Genomic DNA, 20,032 nt, shown 5'->3' on the forward strand with positions numbered 1-20,032 from the left:
CAGGAATCATCTGCCTATCAGATGGATTGCCTGGACTACTGTTTGCAAATGGCAGCCAAGCAAAGGATATTGTTGTTCTGCAAAGGATGCTAGCACATTACCACTTTTTATACCTCATCACTGTACCAGGCAGTAGGTTTAAATATTTAATCTGAAAAGGTCATATCAACTACAGCAATGGTGACAATGCCTAACTTTATTGTTTTCAAGACATCTAAAGCGCGTATCTTCAGATTGGGGTTTTTTTGCAAGCAAACACTTGCACTGCTCTAAAATGACAAAGGATGTACTTAACAATACTACTACTGATCTACCACGTGGGCATATGCTGAATATACAAACTATTATGCAGCAGCTAATCACTCAAAAGGCCCGTAAGAAGCTTTAAATAAAAGAGCTCTGAAAGCCAACCGAAGTTCTCAGAGTGGCTAAACAGCCTATGACATTCTTGAAGTCAGAAGTAAAATAAGTATAGAAAAGAAGGTCATGAAACACTCAGGCAAATCTTTTTTTGTGCCACTGAGAAAACATTTTTGTGCATGATTAAAGTTCAATTTATTTCTAAATGAAGACTAGCTAAGAGAGAGAGAGAGCGAGCACATGTGCTCTGTGGAGAAGCTTCACTACTTGTGGTGGTCTGATAGAAGTAGCTGGACAATACCAAGACTGGAGGATACCAAAGCAGTAATTCCATCTTCAAAGCAGTTGGGATTCCTATTCTACTTCCAATGCTCTTTACAGTATTATAGATACTTTACCTAACCAAAAAAATGGTTCAAAATGCTTAAAAACAAATCATTAAAGATATTGTGGTTTTCTCTACTGTTTTACACTCCTACATAGTGCAGAAAGATTGCATGGAAATACCTTGGAATGGAATGCCTTGCAGTTTTATTATCTTTCCTAACGAAAATTACTTGATTTTCAGACATACTAAACCACATTAATTTTATACTGTGGCAATGCATGGATAGCAAACATTTTTTTGTTGTCTCTAAACATTTTTGTTAGTTTTCATGAAAGTTCAAAAACTAAAATCCTGACACCAATAATACTCAGATCAAATTTAACAACCCTTCTATCTGTCTCTACCTTCTGAATGGCTAATGTAACATTACTCTTGCAGAAACCACAAACATGCCAAATACAAGTTGTTTCCTACCATTACAAGTTAACTGCTAAACAGTCAGTGAGGATAACAAATCAACTTGAGTTACTGACACAGCCTGAGGTTTTAGGAATTCAAAAATCAAACAATTAAATAGTGAGTTTGAAATATTAGGACAGATTTACTTAACATATATGCCCTTGGGAGATAAAACATGGTATATCTTTATTCCTAGAACAAAAAAACTAACAGCAGAAAAAAGGCATAAAAAAGAAGCCTTAGGAGGCAAAATATATTTCAATGCCACACTAAAAATTAAATTACTTGACAGAACTTGTAACCAACTAACAGCACTTCTTTAGATTGAAGCAGACAATATTTCTTTGAAATACATTATCTGTTTTATCCAGTTTGGATAAGAATATACACAGCTGCACTCAAAAGTTCAAATTTAAGTGTAGGTGGATTTTTAAAAAGTCTGTTGACAGAGCTACATCTTTTTCCTGTTGAGTCAAGTTGTTCAAATTTCTACAATGCATTAATACATAGAAAAAGAAAAGAATGCAGAATTTATCATTTCTCTTCTCGTTTCACCATATTTCATTGAAAGAATATTTTCTGCAATTAAGAAGGGCTGTTCTTAAGTTTCATCATATCCCAGTCTTAGTTCCAAGTAGTAATATTTTCTTCATGCATTCCTTTATACACTGACAAGCAAACACAGGCACTAACACAACACCACGTAATGATGGATTTACTTGCACGTCAAAATCCTGAGGTAGCAGACAACTCTACTGAAGCAGATATTTCCATTTCTCTTGGACTATGCTGTTGGACTCTCCCTTCTCCTACTGTTTCTTTTAACAGTACATTGATACTCAAAATTTAAAAGCTAACTTAAATCTGTACTCATTTTTTTGCAGTATTCTTGTTTTTTATGTCCATTTTATTGATCTTTTCCTATTTCACATACTTGGTATAGCCTAATACCTGGGAAAAAATTCCTCCATGAAGATATTTTACAAACAAGATCTATCTGCTGCACTGATTAACACTACAAGAACATAAATTATAAATACTAGCATTTAAAAAAGAATACTGTTGTTAAGCCTAAGTCACATTGAAAATTTCTACTATTTCCATTCTATAACAACATAATCTAGGCTGCTGGCAGGCATTACAAACTCCTAAGTGCATAAGACACGAGAAGTCAAAGAATAATTTTATGCATTCTTGGCAACAGAAAAATATATTTTTAAAATGGAAAATCTCTGCAGAAATTAATGAAGAAAAATGGTGATGTTAGAATGTTCTTTAAGATTATGTTGCACCTTTCTGTTTCATTATGAAGTTCAAACTGAAGACCTGAAATACGTAAGTGGGGCAGCAAAAGTCAGTGGAAGTCCATGTGGCCAAGGGACAGCTCTCAGTCAATCCTGTAAAAATTCCCACACAAGTTTTCATCCCACCATTATCACCAACCTCGTGTACAGTTAGCCAACAAAGAAAATTATCAGGCTAAGCTAAAAGCCAGACACTGCATGCTCTCACATGTGGACACACTCCTTCAACACAACTGAAATATAAAACCTTCTTTGCGGTCTTGAAATTGTCCTGTATGTATTTTACAATCTTTGAGATTAACTACAGACATGGGAACATAACTACCTATAAAATGGAAGCAACTCAAAATGTGAATATAGAAACCAATACAGATAAACACTATTAAAAATACAACCATTTTAGTTACTGTACAGCCTGTCACGAATATACCATATTGATAAAAATACTAGGAAAACACAGTAACTTAATTCTTACAGTACCTCCGATTCACTTGCATCTCAAGTTGTTGTATTTTTTCCAAAAGCCCTTTTTCAGCAGCTTCCCTCTGTAATTCCAACTCTTTACAAGCAGTTTGTACTGCATCCTCTTTTTCACAATTGAGCTTCTGAATGAGCAACTGCCTGTCTTGTTCTTGGTTAGATACTAACAGTTCTTTCTCTTCCTTTAGCTTACGGATAATAGCTTCATATTTTTCCTGCTGCTCACAGAGAGAGAATTTTTCCGTTTTTTCCTTCTCTAGGGCACTCATTTCCAACTCTAACTTACTTTGCAGCTCTGTTATTTGCTCTGAAAGTCTTTTTTCTGCCTCAGCAGTTTTTTGATGAAGAAGAGTTATTTTATTTAATTCAGTTCTAAGCAAATTTGATTCTTCTTCATATCTATTTACTAGCTCAGAAATACACTGATCTTTCTCAATTGTCATCAGAGTCCTTAGTTCTGATAACCCCACTTGATATTCTTCACTGCTGATTTGTATTTTATTGTTTAATTTATCTATCTCCTTTCTTAAGCTTTCAGTTTCCTTGTCAATCTGAGACTTTAAGGTCTCTTGTTGCTGGTTTCTGCTTTCTTCCAGAAGAACCTTCATTTCATCAGTTTCTGCCTCTTTCAGGGCAAGTTCAACTTCTAGTTTGCACCTCAAATCAGAGAGATCTGAAACCTTGAGTTGTAAGTCTTCTACTTGTTGTTGTTTCTCCTGCATAACCACTTCATGAGATTCCTGCATTTGTTCAAGTTTATGCTGGTTCTCTTTTTTTAATTTATCCAAACAGTCCTTGTGCTCAGCTAGGACCTTCTCAAATTCCTGTAAATGCCTGGCTTGTAGGTTGCTTTCCAGTTCTTTTAAATGGCTTTGCTCTAAACTCTCAAGTTCTGCCCTCAGGAGTTGCAGCTTCTCATTGTTTTCAACATGAAGTTTTTTCAAGTCTTCAAGTACTATCTCACGTGACTGCCTCAGTTCCTTGATTTCAGAACTTTGTGTCTCCATTTGGCATTCCAATTCAAGTAATTTCTGGTCTTTTTCATTCTGAAGGCAAACTACAGCTTCTTTCTCATTCTTTACTATTGCAAATTCATCATTCTTATTCTGAATAACTTCCTCAAGGCCTAACAGGTCACTTTTTAGCTTTGTGATTTTCTTTTGATTTTCTTCACCATCCTCCAATAATTTTTTAATTTTAGTTTCATACTCACTTTTCAAAGACTGTAATTCATTTTGATGTTTATCATTTAGTGCTTTTTCAAGTGAAAGTTTTACCTTTTCAATTGTATTTACTATTTCTAAGGAAGTACATTTTAAAGAATTAGAAAAGTCACATTGTTCTCTTTGTACAAGTGTTCTGAAATGGCAAAGATCTTCTTTTATACCTCTTAAATGTACCTTTGAGTCTTGAGCAATAACCCTACACTTTTCCACACAAACACTGAGAGAAGCATTTTCTACTGAAACATCCTTTACACCAGAACTTGTATCTTGCATACGTCTACTGTCTATTGCATTGATAACTGAAGAATAAAGAGATTCCACCATCATTTCCGGGCTTTGTGGGTCACTTATGACATTAGGAGACACTGGATTTTCTTCTATTACGAATTCATTTACTGCTGACATAAAGTCAGATTCGGGACTCTCTGCTAATGAATCCAAGTCTAACGACCCTTGCTTAAGAGCTTGCTCCAAGTTCGGATGGGCAATTGTTTCGAAGTCGAACGTGTGAGCATCAATGCTGTCTGGAGACAATTCTTCTAATGGAGCTGGGGGACACACAGGAGGACACAGGGGACCCTGAAGACTGAGAGATGGAGGAGTTCTTGAAGAGGTAGCAATTGCGGTTCCTGTAGTACTTTCCATCCTTGGGGTGGTAGCAGATTGTGGCGATGCTTGACTATTGGAGGCCTGCAAGTTATCAAACAAGAAATAAACAAAAACTGATAAGAGGAACTTTTAATATTAAAAATTAATTCAAAACCACCAGGCAAAATGAGAACTTTAAAAAATCAGCCCTATTATTTGTAACAATCCAAAATATGTGCTACTAAAACGTAAGAAAAAATTGCAGAAAGTCAAGGAGATCTTCCATTAAGTTTCAGAAAAGCATCATTTGTAAACACAAAAATACTAAATTTTCACCTAGCCAAAAGTCCTATGTAGAGCATACCCAACTGCATCTTACCAGCCAGAAATACGCTTTGGTGCCTTACAGTCTACTTATTTCAGTTTTCCCAATAATTTTGCTACTAAAATATTTTCATTCTATTATTGCCAATACTGATAACAGAAGTAAAAACTCCTTTAGTACCTTATGCTATTAACTATCATATACAACAGGGAATATGGAAGCCCTAATGCCAGTGATTCAACTGTATGTTCTTAAGACAAAAATATAAACCCTAAACTTCAGCAAGTACAGAACACATTCCAGTGTAAGCCAAAAAACAATGTACAGCCTCAGTATCCACCAAGGATGCATTCCTGAAAAAGTCTGTAATAGGATGGATAGCAAAGCAATTTTTCCTAGGAAAATTACAGTGAAACACACACAGTTAAAATACACAAGGCAAGTAGCTTGACATACAGAATGAAGGGGTTTGCACAAGATCATCAGGATCACAAACTGGAAGAGATGCAAAGTTTCTGAATGTATCCATGCTCTGAAAAATACCAGATGTATTCTCTGTAACATCACAGTTCAACCTTTACCTTGCTCTTCCATCCGTCATCACTAAGAACGTGTTTGATTTTATTCATCTAAGAAATGTGACCACCTTGAAAAGAAATAGTTCCTGAAGAAAAACTCATGGGAATTTTACCAGTAGAAAATTCCCATAAGATGTTCAGTCTCAAGGTGCTGGAAATCTGGTGGTGCTCTTCTTCAAAAAGCCAACACTGCTTCCAGCTGATAATTCTGCAATCCTGCTCATGCATCTTTCCCAAACCATCCACACTTCCTCAATGCACCTAAAATGCATGTCTGGTCTTCTTTATTATGTTAGCTATTATTGAATAAACTTCTGCCATCCACTGAATTCAGCTACTTGACTGGCAACAGTTACTGGAGCTTTGCAATAAATGTTTAGCAACAGAACTCCAAAAATCCCAGAAGTGACAGACATTGATCTGCTGCCGCATAAATAGCTGTTTTTTTGCTTTCTTGATCTTGTACAAATGATTGTTACTCAAAAAGGGATCCTACCCTCCTCTGTACCAAGCAAATGCTCTCTCAGTGGAGATGCAGTATGTTTAACAATTCTCAGTCTTCAATTTAAGAAGAATCTGTTTCCAGTTTCAATGCTTATTATTTAGCAGAGTTGAATTTGCCCCTCAGCTCCCTTAGCTTTTATGAAACTCCCTTAACTTAATGAAACTAAATCATACAAAGATTTTTAAATACATTGGAAAAAAAAAAAAAACAAACTTGTGATCACTGCATACAGAATATTGTATTTACAAAAAGTGAACAGGACATGACACAAAAAAATGAAAAGGAAATTATCCTTTTTTAATTATTTATTAGCCCAGGTTTAAGCATTTGCTTCGGATTTAATTTCAGCTTTTTTATCCAAGAAAGCTTACAAAAATAGATGTTGAAGGGTACTCTGTATGCTGATGGATGCCTGGGTTCAAAGTATGCTTTAAGTGACAAACATCTACCATTAATAAACCAGAGTTTTACAATAACAAAAACTAGCATCACAGATATGAAGCACACACTAAAAAAAGCACTTCAAAGACTTTGAATATGGGAAAGTCCTACAGAAAGCTGCATGCAAAGGAATGATAGTATCTGCTTTTAGCAACCCTGCAGAATCATCCTAGAAAGTAAAGAGTAAGGATACAGCATAGAGAAGAACAAAAAATTGTCACTCTGTGTGGAACAATAATGAACTCAGTTTCCTCATGACCTGGGGCTGTAACACACTACATGCCTCAGCAGTAGATGCTGTGTGCTGCGTGTCTAATGAGAGAACCAGATTACTGCTTAGAGAAGAGTTAAACCTCACATTTTGAGTAGCTGCAACTAAGCAAACTTTGTTTACTGAGAAGCCTGTGCCTGCTATCTAGCCTGTTTACAATCTACAGGCAGCAATGTATGCACATCATAAATTAATTTTTGTAATGACTAAGGAAGAGGAGTGTCCTGGGGTGACTTTTTGATGCTTGTATCCCCAATTGTCTTTTCTGTTTATGTCGTATGTTAAGCTCTGCACCTTTAAAAATAGTTCCAAGAGCAAACGGAGACGAAAAAAAAAGTGTGGAGTTTGTTTTAAGAACAGCATCCACTCCTCTACATTCCTTCTCCGGACTGCGTTCATCTGAAGCACAGACAGGCAGTGGGACAGAAATCTCCTCTGCTTTTAATTAGCTCTAGCTAGCTGAAGCAGAGAAGCTGCCTAGACTGTTTTTTTTCTTTTTTCTTAAGACTGTTTAAACCTGCTCTGAACTGAAAAACCCAAAAGAGCACCAGGAGCTGCACCTGTGGCCCACAGGGGCCTGGATCTTGGCACTTTTCCAGCACCAGAAGAACTAATAAGAGACTGAACGAACTGAGCCACCCACAGCAAAGACTTTCTAAATTTACCATCTCACTTCAGAACAATGAAAGGTTTTATTGTTTCATATTAGTATTTTTTTGTGCTTGTAGGCACTTTGTTTGTTAAAAAATAGTTTTTTCCACTTTTCTCCAAAGAAGTTTTTTCCCAGACCAGTTTAGAAGAGAAGCCGTTTAAATTTGCTTCCCAGAAGACCCTTATTCAGGAGTTTTCTCCCAAATTTGCCCTAAACCAAGACAAGGAGTCAAGAGGAAACAATAAAAAAATAGAGACAGAAAATGAGAATTAATTTCCAAGTTCTCAGGTATTACAGGATTATGTGCTTTGCTCTAATTATGTTCCTACAAAAAACAATAGTCAGGGAATGGTGAAATTCTCAGAAAGATTACAAGAAGTGTTTCAACTCCAAATTCAACTAAAGAAATGGTAGATTTATGATCTGATTTGAAAAGGAAGCTTCTGTTATAAGAAAAACTTTTAATACCAAAGGATTGCATATGTTGATTACCTACTAACTACAGAGAAGATACCTTAATCATCTTGCCCATGAGCATTGTAACTTTTCCTGGACATCTTTAACCCAACTGCTGATCTGCTAAACTTTGTATTATGGAAATAAGAGGACACAGCAATATCTTTGATGTGAGGGTATTAAATAACAAAAAATGAGCAGGAGGTTTTAAAAATGCAAACAGATTTCAAAGTATTAACAAATAGCCACAAAAATGTCCTTTAACTACTCCTATGTAATACTAAAGTAAAAAGTTATCATTAATGTTCTATGAACTTGAAAGCTGAAATAGTTAAGAGTTATGGAGACTCTTGAAAAGAAATAGTATCAACACCCCCAGTAAGGTATTCGATCTCCTGTGACTTGCTCTTTGCTCACTTGCTTGCAGTCACAACTTTTCCCTCCTGCCTAAAGCAACTATTTGAAGACAGTTGCTGTGGGTGATGCAGTAGGATGAACTTCCACTTGACTCAGACTGAATTCAACTGCTGCACTACCAACAATCCAGGGAAATGATCCCAGTCAAATTTGAAGAACAAGGCTTCTCCTGCCAGAAGTATGGCAAGGGAAACACTGGGGTTGAATGTGTCTCCTTGGAAGAGTATGAGAGTAATAATATGGGCAACACTCAACACCTGCACAGTTATTGCCAATTCTGCACCAAGCTGGGACAGTTCACCACCAGAACAAGTGGATAGATGAAGATGCAGGCATCCTCAGGACAATTATTAAATGTTTATTCATCCTTCTGATTATTTACTGTGAATTCCCAGCAATACTAAAGATATAAAAAAGAACATTTTAAAAATTACTTCAGTAATTCTACACAGGCAAAAGTAGTATAACTTAAGAAAAACACTCATATATTATCTGCCCTGCAAAGCAACACAGAAAGATCTTGTGTCTTTCATCAAGTAGTAACAAGAACATTGCCTTTGAAAAGAAAAAAATCTCTGACAAATCTGTTAGCTTCAATTCCAAAACCAGCTCAAATGAATCACTGAAATGACATACAGAGATGGGCATTTTCAAGATTACATCATGAATGGCCCGGCTCTGACTGTGCAATGCAATTTGCTCTAAGGAAAGAGACAATTATCCAAATCTGTCTAAGCACCTGACATTTCTTTGTGAGTGAAGAATCCAAATTAGTCAAACCAAAGTAAAAGAAAAAAGTGTATTTTCCTGATTTGGCAAACATCTTTTCCTGTACAGCCAGATACTGATAATTTTTTTTCAGATAAGCATGTCTGAACAAAGAAAGAGAAACTACAAAGACTTCAATATTTCCTGTTTATGTTTCTGTTACTATGCATATTCTGAATTAAAACCTCAATTTCCCATTCTTCTGACACTGCAAACCTTAGTGAAAAAATTAATTTATCAGAACAACTGTCACTATCCTGGTTTCTTAAGAGATCAGTTTCAGGATGCTCCATATTAGGAGTGAACTTCTACGTTTGAGAGCAAGGTCTGTTGTAAGGGCATGTTCAGAAAATGCCAAGATTGCACAGAATTTCACTTACAGCAATTTCAGTGGCTGTTACAGTGTTCAGGCCCTAATATTCTCATTCTTAATGGCTGTTAATTTGAAAAAATAATCTTCATAAAGCAATTAAATAGCTGGGAAACTGACACATCTTTTCTATATTATAGAGCAAAGAGCAGTCCAGATTTCATATTTTATACAAATAAAAGATTTCCAATAAATCTCCGGTCCAAATCCCAGAGAAATAAAAAGAAAACTTCATGTCACTTGATTTAAGGAGGAAATTGCTATTCAAAATTAAACATGGCCATAGCCTCATTTGTTATATAAGATGCTTCCAGTCAGGCAAGTGCATACAACAATTTATACTGCCGACAATCACACAAACTCTGGAAAAACCTACAGCAAAAGAAACTCAGTTTGAAGAAGTCAGCTTCACAAAAAACCTTAAGCTTTGCTAAATTCACCCAGCATTTCCCTGAGAGAGGCCAGTCAGAAGCTAAAAGAAACCTATTGGGTGTATTATGAAAGTTGGAGGCTGCATACACAGAAGCAGAAGTGATTGGCAGAAACATAGTTTCTAGGGGAAGGAATCTTTTTGACAGGCTGAGTAAAACTAGGAAGAAATCTTTTTACCATCTGTTCATTCTATACTCGAAGAAAAGGACTGTGCAACAGCCAACCAAATCTCCTTAACTGCTTGTGCCAAAAGGACTTAAGAAACAATGCTGAAATCTAGAGAAGTAACAAATTCACTGAATACAAATTAAAGCAATGAAAGCAGAATGCACACATTCTGCAGATAAAAGATTTGAAAATGACAGAAAACGGGAATATAAATAGTGCAATTCTGCTTCTACAACTTCTGTGGAATACAAACATCTGTTACATATTCTCAGAATATTTACTAGTTCATGATTAGAAAGGAAACTTAGGCAGTTAAACTTTATATCAGGAAAAACAAAGATGCATTCTAAAGTGTTTGATAAAACAATATTATGAAAATATTCTACTGTTTTAAATATAATATTCTCTTTTTGATTGATAAAGAAAAGCGAAAATACCTTTTGTTCATTCAGCAGGTCTGTAATGGTTTGTGACATTTCATCCAAACTCTGTGCTGCCTTGACCAGGTTATGTAGAGCACGTACATGCTGGTGAAGAGGTTCAAAGTCACAAAGTATGGGAACCCTTAAAAACAGTACAGGATTACTTTTTCCCACACTGTTAGTTTAATACTACAATCTATTAAATTATTATATGTATATTTCAACAACACTAAGCGTCCCTCTGTATAAGGTCTGTACTTCATTTCATCTATTTTACAGACAAAAAAGTCTACAAGGACTTCCCGGTGTTTTTGTTCAAAATGAAAAACTTGAGCACTTTTAAGGAGTCCATAACAATAAACAGTGATGAGCAAGTATTCCAGTCTTTTCTCCCATGGAAAGCATTTGCCAGTAGTACCTAGAGTTCCAATGACATTAACAGGAGTGATTTGATCTCTAATTGAAGCACTTGTGTTTGCAAATGACTATATTTCGTCTCCAGTTGGATTCTCTCCAATCCAGCTCTTCCTCTGAAGAGGCAATTAATTCTCTACTATTTTATTTTCATTATAGGTAACCTAAATTAAACAACTGATTAATGTGTCGTGATCACATTTCAAGTGTTGCAAGATAAGCTGAAAAGATGAAGCAAGAGTTCATTTAGACTAACAATACAGTAAAAGCAGATTACACTTCATGTACTCCACATTCTCTATTCCATATATAGGGCAAGAGGCATCAAGTATATTTTTGCAGAATTAAGATTTCGATAATTGCTCCAACCCATAATTTCAGAAGATTGAAGCACTGTAAGTAAATCAAAACATCATTTTTATTATGCAGTTGAGAGGTTCAGTGCTGATAGAAAAGGACTTTGTGCTGGGTCTCAGTTAACATGTTAAATGAAAACACCAAAGAAATCACTGCTATCAAGTTTCTTCTGAAGATCAGCATCTACCCAAGGTGTGTGAAAGCTTTTGCCCACTCGAGTTGCAAGTTCACCACTATCCTCTGTATTTTTCACCAAATGCAACCCTGAGCGAAGAAACCAGGAGGAATGACATAATCCCACCTCTATTGCCATCAAGTGGAAAGCTATGTCACTACAATTCAAACTAACATCTTAAAAACATCTTAAGTCAATGTCTGGTTTTCTGACAACAGCAGGGCAAAATTCTTCCTGAACTCAGTATAAACTTCCAGGAAGGCTGTAAAATTCTCACAAATTAAAAATCAGGCAAACATTAGGAATAAGATCCTATTGTTTGTAGGTCTCTTCCACTTTTTTTCCCCACAAAATTGATGAGGAGCACGCCAAGGAGCAGAATAAGAGAAATTAAAAAGGTACATCAGTTATAAAATTACCTGTGGCAAATCCACGGTCAAGCTGACTAAGCTCACTACACTTGCTAACTCCACCAACACCACCATAAAAACAGTCAGGAATTCTGAATCAAAAAGAATGCCATTCCAAAATACAAGTGAAAAAAAGCAGTGAATTCAGCTCCTTATGCACCAGTAACAGGTATTAGGCTGACACTGTTGGTGAACCTGACAGATGGCAGTGAAGCATCCTCCTCTTGCATTGGTCATACTGGTAGATCTCTTCCTAAGCAGAATCTTACACAGAATCTGCTACTGCCCATTTCTGGCACATTACTTTGGTTGGCATTTTTCCACCTTGACTGCTCTGAGTTTGGAAGTTCACACTTACAAGTCATCTTTTTCACAAAGATATCTCCAAGTTCTAGATAGGAACTAATCCTGTAAATTACTTGTGAGACAAACCCGTAGCTTTCCTGTCTACATATGCATGTCTGCCTCATTTTTGGGAAGTAAGAAACATATAATTAGAGCTTCTACTCAAAATTATGGATTTCCATAGACAGTAGAGGCACTTAAGAGAATACACTTTTTAGCAAAATCAGTTTAATAAAATCGGAGGAAAAATAGTATTTGAATATAGAAGATCTCTAAGATTACATGCTGAGCTAAAGACATTTATTTTATTTCCTCCAGAATACCACAGAAGAGCGAGCAAAAGAAAAAAGAATCAAATCTCATTCTGATCTGACAAAACACAGTTATGAGTTTATTTCAGTTTAAAACTGATGGCAACTTTTTTTTGCTTTTCAGCCCTGAGGCAGATCAAAGGAACATCTCAAATCCTTACATCTCAATACAGAATAGCTATGTTCAAAGCATCAGTTTGAGCACATATGTACCTGCATTAAGTCAGTGAAGATCATTGCTTAAAAATGGTAGCAGATCAGAAAATATCCTTGTTTGTTCTTTATGGAAAATGACTTAAGGTGGTGGAAAACTGATGGAAGTGGGATCCCCAGGAAAGCTATTTCCATAGTACACAAAGTGTAAAAAGGTGCCTTACCTGAGTAATGGCTGTACTTCTGAAGGACAGAAAGACTGCAAAAACTGCAAGTCACTCAATGAGATATCTGGAAGCTCACTGTCAAATTTGCGAGGTTTTCGTGTCTGTAAAGAAGATATTAATTCACACAATGCTGTAAAGTATCAGATTACTAAAGAAGGATTAAAAAGAGCTTAATAAATAACACAGAAAAGTTAGCACTAAACTGATCTCTTACTCAAAGGATTTTTAATTTTTAGGAAATCATGTCTGGTTCTGTGCCCCTAAAAAAACCCCTTACACTTGTAATGATTAACTATCCACAGTGCTTGGGAAGCAGTAGAACAGAGTATTCCAGGGAAGGGACAATGCAATGAGCATCTAGTCCAAATTCCTCCCTATTACCAAGCTTCATAAAGATTATGGATGCATTTAGAAGTTAAGGGATAAGAGAAGGCACTGAAGCTTTATTAATTGTGCTGCTACAGATACAAATATTAATTCAGTTCAGTATTTGAAACACTGATGAGTAGCCTTCTTATTTTCCAAGTATCCAATAAAAAAAAGCTGAAAAGGAGAAGTTGAAGAGGTTAAAAAGGCAAAGTGAGATGGCAACATTAGAATTAGGGAGTTAGCTTACTTCAGTTAACCAAACTGTATGAAATCAAAGCTAACAGGCAATGCTTAATTACAGTACCCTCCTGTTATCAACCAATTAAGAGGCAAAAATATTTTTCCACTCATCCAGTGATTACATGGAAACCTTTTACTTGCTTTCACAATCCAATTAATTTTATTGCTCTATTATTCACAAGACAATTCGATGATCAAATTATTCCTCCTGGCTTCTTTTTTCTGACCATTAAGAGTAATTTTTTTTCAATACCACAGACTAAAAAAGGACTGCTAAAAAGGAGAGTTGACATTTCCTCTCCCACTGCACTGTAAGTTACAAACCAATGTTAATACAGGTCACTTGAAATGGCAGAGAACACTAGCTCCCAGCTTTTACATCTGTGTCACAGCAATGCAAAAGGCACATAGCTTCAATGAATTAAGCCCAGGGTTTTAATTTATGAAACTATATAGAAATTAAATAAACCCAAAGATATGAGTACATACACAAAAGGATGGAGGCCAGGAGTCAAGTCCTCTAAACAAACGATTCCTTAGAAAAGATTTCCCTGAAGAAAAAAATCCAAACAAACAACTTATTTAAAAGAAGAAATGCAACATCTCAAGTTGCAACTGAAGTTACTGCGGTTTAACAGCTGAACTACGTTTGGAAGCATCACTACTTATATTGATGGCTACAAAATTGCAAATGACCACAGAACATCAGGCAAAACCCACCATTCAAGGAGAACTCCCTTCACAGAAGCCTTTTTTTGCTTAACATTTACACAGGCAAAACCCTCAACTTATTTTAGAAATTTTACTGTAATCTTCCTCATCTCCTTTCCAAAAAAATTTGATAAACTTCCACTCAGTCGTCTTATTTTAGCTGTTCATTCAGAACATAAGTTGCAGACTTTGAAGGAAAAGTAATCAAAATCTTTTTAATGGAATCTTTATTTTTAATTATTATTTTAAAACTTCTGGTGAAGTTTTAAAAGACATGGGTCTTAGTTCTTGGATTTTTCTGGAGTAGTACAGAGGAAGTCATAGCAGTACCCAAATATTCAGTAAAAGTTTTAGAAGTGTTATTTAAAATAACAAAACTCACAAGGCATGTTTAAGCACAAACTGCATTTAAATGTGATAATGAGAAACCATACCTTTTATAACCATCAATCACAACTTTCATGTTATTTTGGATAATCTATATGAAATTGATTGTTAATATATTTTGATTGTTAATTGATTTGATTAATATAAAATATTTTCTTTGTAATAGGACCAGCATGCACTCCCTATTTAATAAAAGAAAATCTTCAGGTTTTGAAATTAGAATATGATGAAAATTATTTTAACTACGAAGACAAGAGATATACTTTAACACAATTCAACTTCACAGAAGAGAAAGTACTTACTAAAGAGTTTACCAAAAGATTCCCTTTTTGCCTTTTCAGCTTCATATAGATGTTTCCCATCTTTTATTAAAGCACCTGCCCACTATGAAAGGGGAAAATACGTAGTTAGTTGCTAATTTATATGCTGATACAAAGGTTCAGTCTCAAAGTTGTATTTACTTACCTCCCTGTAGTGTTTTATGAACATTTTTCTCCTCACAACCTCAACAACAGCTAAACAGTACATCTGAGGAACAGTGCTGAGAGCCTCTACAACTTTGACCCTTTCTAGGAGCTCTGTTACAAGACGAAGCAGCGCTTGTAGTTTCTCCCCATCTTGGTCAGCATGAAGCATCACAAAACAACACCACCTACAAAAGTAGATTGCACTTTAGAAGACCACATCTTAGCAATGCCTTTTTTTTCATTTAAATTAGATTAGCAACATGTCTGGATGAAATGAACAATGACATAATTTCACATGGGACAACAACAGGCTAACCGAAAGCACCAAGCTATACAGAATTCAGTGGTCAGCCAGCAGTTTCCTATTAATTTCTCACAATAGAGAATATCAACATCAGTGATCAAAAATGAACACCTACCACCATTTCAGTTAAGACATTGCTTTTGACAAGTTCTTAGCATAAATAACCCTAGGAGTAGTAATAATGCAACTTTCTCCAGTAGAATTAAAAAAGCTGATATATTCTGAGCAAAAAAAGGACTAGTTTTGTTTATAAAATACTTATTGAAAAGCTTTAGCAAGAGGTATTAAGTTTGGAATGCTGTCAAAGAAATAGGAACACAACACTGTTTGGGAAGTTCACACAATGCACTCATGCACTACAAGCAAACAGCCCCTGTAAAAAATTCCCACATCTTGTAACCACATCTTCCATTTCCTTAATCATACAATCAAAAGATAAATTTCAAGCACCGACATCAATATAATTAAACCACAGGATAACTACTGAGAAAGTGATGAACTGGTGTGCTTGAGGAGAAACATGACAGCAACTTCACCACCAGAGAAGACTTAAGGTGAAGGTACATCCCACAAGTAATAAAAAACATATAAAATTGTTTTTATTGACAGAAGTGAATCAAAAGTGAAACAACAAATACAAACAAGTTAACATTAAGCAATCAGGAATATATACTAACAGAGCGCAATTAGGAATATATACTAATAGAGACACTACAAGACTCTTTGTGTTTCCATAGTAATGATTTCCTTAAAAGACATATTCCTTAGACAGCCTTACTGCAAGTGGAAGTAATATAAAGTTGAAAAGTTAACTTACTTCAGTCTGACTTGCAGATTATTTGCAAGCTCCTGCTTGGCAGTGGTACATTTCTGTTTAATATCTAACAGTTTTCTGTGATTAGTTAACATAATCATCAGCTGATTTGCATGACTCAAACACAAATCAGGCAGCACAGAAGGATCTTTCAAGTTCTCAGCTCTCTTCTGATTAGCCAAAAATCCCTAGAGGAAGAGAGACATTTGTTACACAAGCTTCCTGACAATCAAAAGGCATGAAAGTGATACATCATCTTTAAGAATGCAAGAATTTTAACACACTTACTGTAACCATTTTAAAGAATAACAGAATGATACATGAAGAAAGTGTCAAAGTTGCTTTCTTTCTATTCTGTAACCCAGTCCAAATCCATCTTGTTCCATATTTCCCTCCCAAATAGTTACCAACACAACCCTAACAGAACATTACACAACTAACCAAAACCAGTCAAAGACCACAAAACTTAATGAAGCAGAAAGATAATTACCAGGATAGAGGGGATCAACCATCATTCTAACTTCTGCTAACAACCATCATCTTAAATTCTGGCATTTGCAAGATTTAACATCAACCTAGATCATGTTCAATACTGCTGTGGACTACAGAACTTACCTTTCTTGCATAAAGAAATTCACATGTGAAACTAATTCTTCTCAAGAGCCAAGATCAAGAGCTACATATTTTATTTGCATGCAGAATGCACCCTTACATCATAAGTAAAAGAAGGGACAATTTATAAAAATAAATGAATGGCAAGGATGAAGACTTGAAAGTTTAAGTCTCTGCCAAGTCTTGAAAAGGCACAAATTCTAAATTTTACAGTAGCATTTAAATAAAGTGACAAATTCTCTTTCCAGCTGACTGCTAGGCTTCTCACTCCAAAGAGGGATTTGCAAACTTGAGGTAAGCTCTAAGTGAAGAAGGAAAAAATAGCTAAAAGCACTACTCACAATATAGGGCAACCAAGCATAGGGATGGGAAGACTAGTTTAGCCATCATGCTAAATTCACTTGAGTTTAGCACTGGCCTACAATATAAACAACCTCAAGACTCTGATTTAGCACCTGCTTGCTTCTAAATTTACTCACTGGATTTATCTAGAGACAGGATCCATTTTTAAACGATGCTGCCAGAAAGACTGGTTGTATCCACCTTCATAAACCAGATCAAAGAGGCAACAGGGAGCATGGTCCTACACAACTCTCAGCCCAGCACTGCCCTCCTCAAAAGGGGCCTCTAACTCCCCTCAAAAATAGGGAGGCAAGATGGTTCATTTATTCCTACTACTAATATATCAGTGTGCAAGCAGGAGTAAGAAACTCATGCCTTCTTTCAGAGTCCCAACTCCAAGGTCACAGTGAAAATCTCAGCGTCATCATGTATTGCCAAATAGACTTTCATTTACTTTCAGTAGCAAAGAACATTAAAGGGAAATTCTAATTATCAATTTTACTGATGCTCTTTACAGAAAGTGTATTTAATGAAATAACTTTCATATGATACTGGAGTGTTTGTTAAAAATAGGAGTTACATATAAAATATGTATTTTAAATATAAAATAGTTTTTAACTAAATTTCTTATCACTTAAAATGACACAGTGCAGTGAAGGCATACTACTTTTTCTCCTTATTACAATACTGATGATCAACCATTAACCTATTCCCTGATCCTGCATCACTGAGGGATAAATTACCAAGGATTCAATATTTCCCTTCAAAATTAAAATTGATCTACTTAACTCTCATTCCATATCTCTAACTAAAGTTCTGATTTTCTAGCTGTAGCTTTAAACCATGTGAAAACATGACAAGAAGATGTAAAAACTGCCAATATTTAAATGTCAAATTATTATGAAATAGCACCTTATTGACCAATCCCAGTGTGATATATTGAAAACTATCCTGCATAAAGACATGCAACTGGTTCATTTTAACAGCAAACACATCAAAAACATACCATCTTCCAGTGTTGCACACACAACTGTGTATTACCTGAGCAAGTTCTTTTTGTTCATTCACCAGTCTGCTGCAGCTTGCTATCATCTGGTCCAATGCATAGAGTCTATCCTCAAGACCTTTAATAGCCTTCATATTCTGATTATCTAGTTTGGCGATAGTTTGGCGACATTCGGCCAGAAAGGGTTGGATGATCCTTGGATCAAGCTAAAAAAAGAAATTTATTAGTAGTTGACACACTGAAAGGTGATTTAAGTCAGCTAAATTAGGTTTTTTTAACCTCAGTATTTTCCTTTTTTTTTAATCTAACATCTATAATCTGTTTCAGAATTCTGAGTAAATGAATCTGTGGATTCTATATCAAAGCATGAATTTTTCTGAAGTGTCTCAACCAGACCATCACAGCAACCAGGATCCTTATAGAGGGAAGGGACACTGGTTGAGAGGACAAGGTGAGGTGCAGGACAAAGAGGCACTTTATAGCTAATGGACAGTCCGACCTGTGACAGAATCCATACAGCTACAATCAAAAACAATCCTGAATGTGGCTCAATGGAAAGTGCAGAAGGGAGGGTAGTGAGAAAAAAAAGCTGCAAGAACCATCAATCTTTTCCCACTAAATTAGTGTTTTAATTGACTGTGTAAAAAAGCAGATAATTTCTAAGCCACTGTAAAAGACCCCATGGAAAAACAGTATATTTGTCATACTTTTAGCCAGAGGTTTTTTTTCCTAACGGAAATACATTTTAGAAGTTAATTTCTTAATATTCCATCACACACCATTATCCACAAAAAAAGTATTTGAAACATTAAGAGTCTACCAATGCCCACAGATACTAGGGGTGACTCTTCAAGCTTCACTATAAGAGTAGTAAATTAAAATATGAATTCTAGAAACAACATAGGTAATTGCTACTTGTTACAAAGGTAACAAGTAAATCTGAGATATAGGAGTTAAAAACATAGTAAAAATCATTAGGTGATAGCAGAAGATGAACAAATTTGCCCAAATTTATCCAAAATGGTTATGGTATGCCATCTCTTATCCAGTAAAAAGGATATTATTTGTGAAGTCACACTGGCTGTCACAGTACCGGCTTCCTTCATTAACATGCAGGGTTTATGCCACTTACAGAGCACAGCAATCAACCCCCACCCTCAAAAAAAAGCATTTATTTGATGCAATAGTAACATAAGTAAAAGTGTATTTTCCCCCCAATCTACTATTTAACTAAGTTTTCACACACAGCAGTTCCTTCTGGAAACAACCTTCTTGGGGGCATAGAGAAAAGAATCTGGAGAGGAGAAACACTAAAAATTAAGGAGCAACTTTAAAGAATAAGTCTTCCATTTACTTCAACCAGAAAAACAAACCAAAACAAACAAACAAAGAAAACCTCCACAAAAATAAACAAAAAACCCCAAAACAACAACAAACCACCACCAGCCAACCAAAAACTCACGGGAAAGTAACAAGGCCTAGTAATTAGCCCAGAACTCCTTCAAATAAACAATTAGTGCTGTTATTAATGTGACAAAATACATCTAAATTCTCTGAAAACAAAGGTTAATTTTTCATATGTGATGTCTTATGAATCTTGGTCTTTTCTCAAGTCACTTGTCCATCTTCAAGAAATGGTTACAGAAGCATTTAACCAGACTGATTTTACAGAATCATCATCACTGCCATCCTATTCAGGATTACTCCCCAAGACATTATGAATTAGTCCACTACAGACTAATCCAGAATCCAGAAGATTTTCTTAACAAACTGCCTTTGGTTGCAATTTGTAACCAAAAATATTTATTCTATTTTTCCATCTGTTGAAACCAGTTGGG

The 20,032-nt window shown here is 35.5% G+C and overlaps 1 protein-coding gene across 3 annotated transcripts in view; it reads right to left on the reverse strand.

Moving 5' to 3' along the window:
- Positions 1-20,032, reverse strand: part of RB1CC1 (RB1 inducible coiled-coil 1) — a 54,461-nt gene that overhangs the window by 14,126 nt on the left and 20,303 nt on the right. For all 3 annotated transcript variants that reach the window (XM_083862937.1, XM_083862936.1, XM_083862935.1), the window contains exons 7-14: positions 18,230-18,400; positions 16,238-16,422; positions 15,115-15,301; positions 14,952-15,033; positions 14,041-14,102; positions 12,940-13,043; positions 10,566-10,692; positions 2,932-4,847 (exon numbers count right to left, since the gene is read on the reverse strand). In XM_083862937.1, coding sequence (XP_083719063.1) covers positions 2,932-4,847; positions 10,566-10,692; positions 12,940-13,043; positions 14,041-14,102; positions 14,952-15,033; positions 15,115-15,301; positions 16,238-16,422; positions 18,230-18,400 — 2,834 coding nt within the window. The remainder of the gene's footprint in view (positions 1-2,931; positions 4,848-10,565; positions 10,693-12,939; positions 13,044-14,040; positions 14,103-14,951; positions 15,034-15,114; positions 15,302-16,237; positions 16,423-18,229; positions 18,401-20,032) is intronic.

This window comes from Zosterops lateralis (assembly GCF_965231275.1).
Source record: "Zosterops lateralis genome assembly, chromosome: 1".
Classification (NCBI taxonomy): Eukaryota; Metazoa; Chordata; class Aves; order Passeriformes; family Zosteropidae; genus Zosterops; species Zosterops lateralis.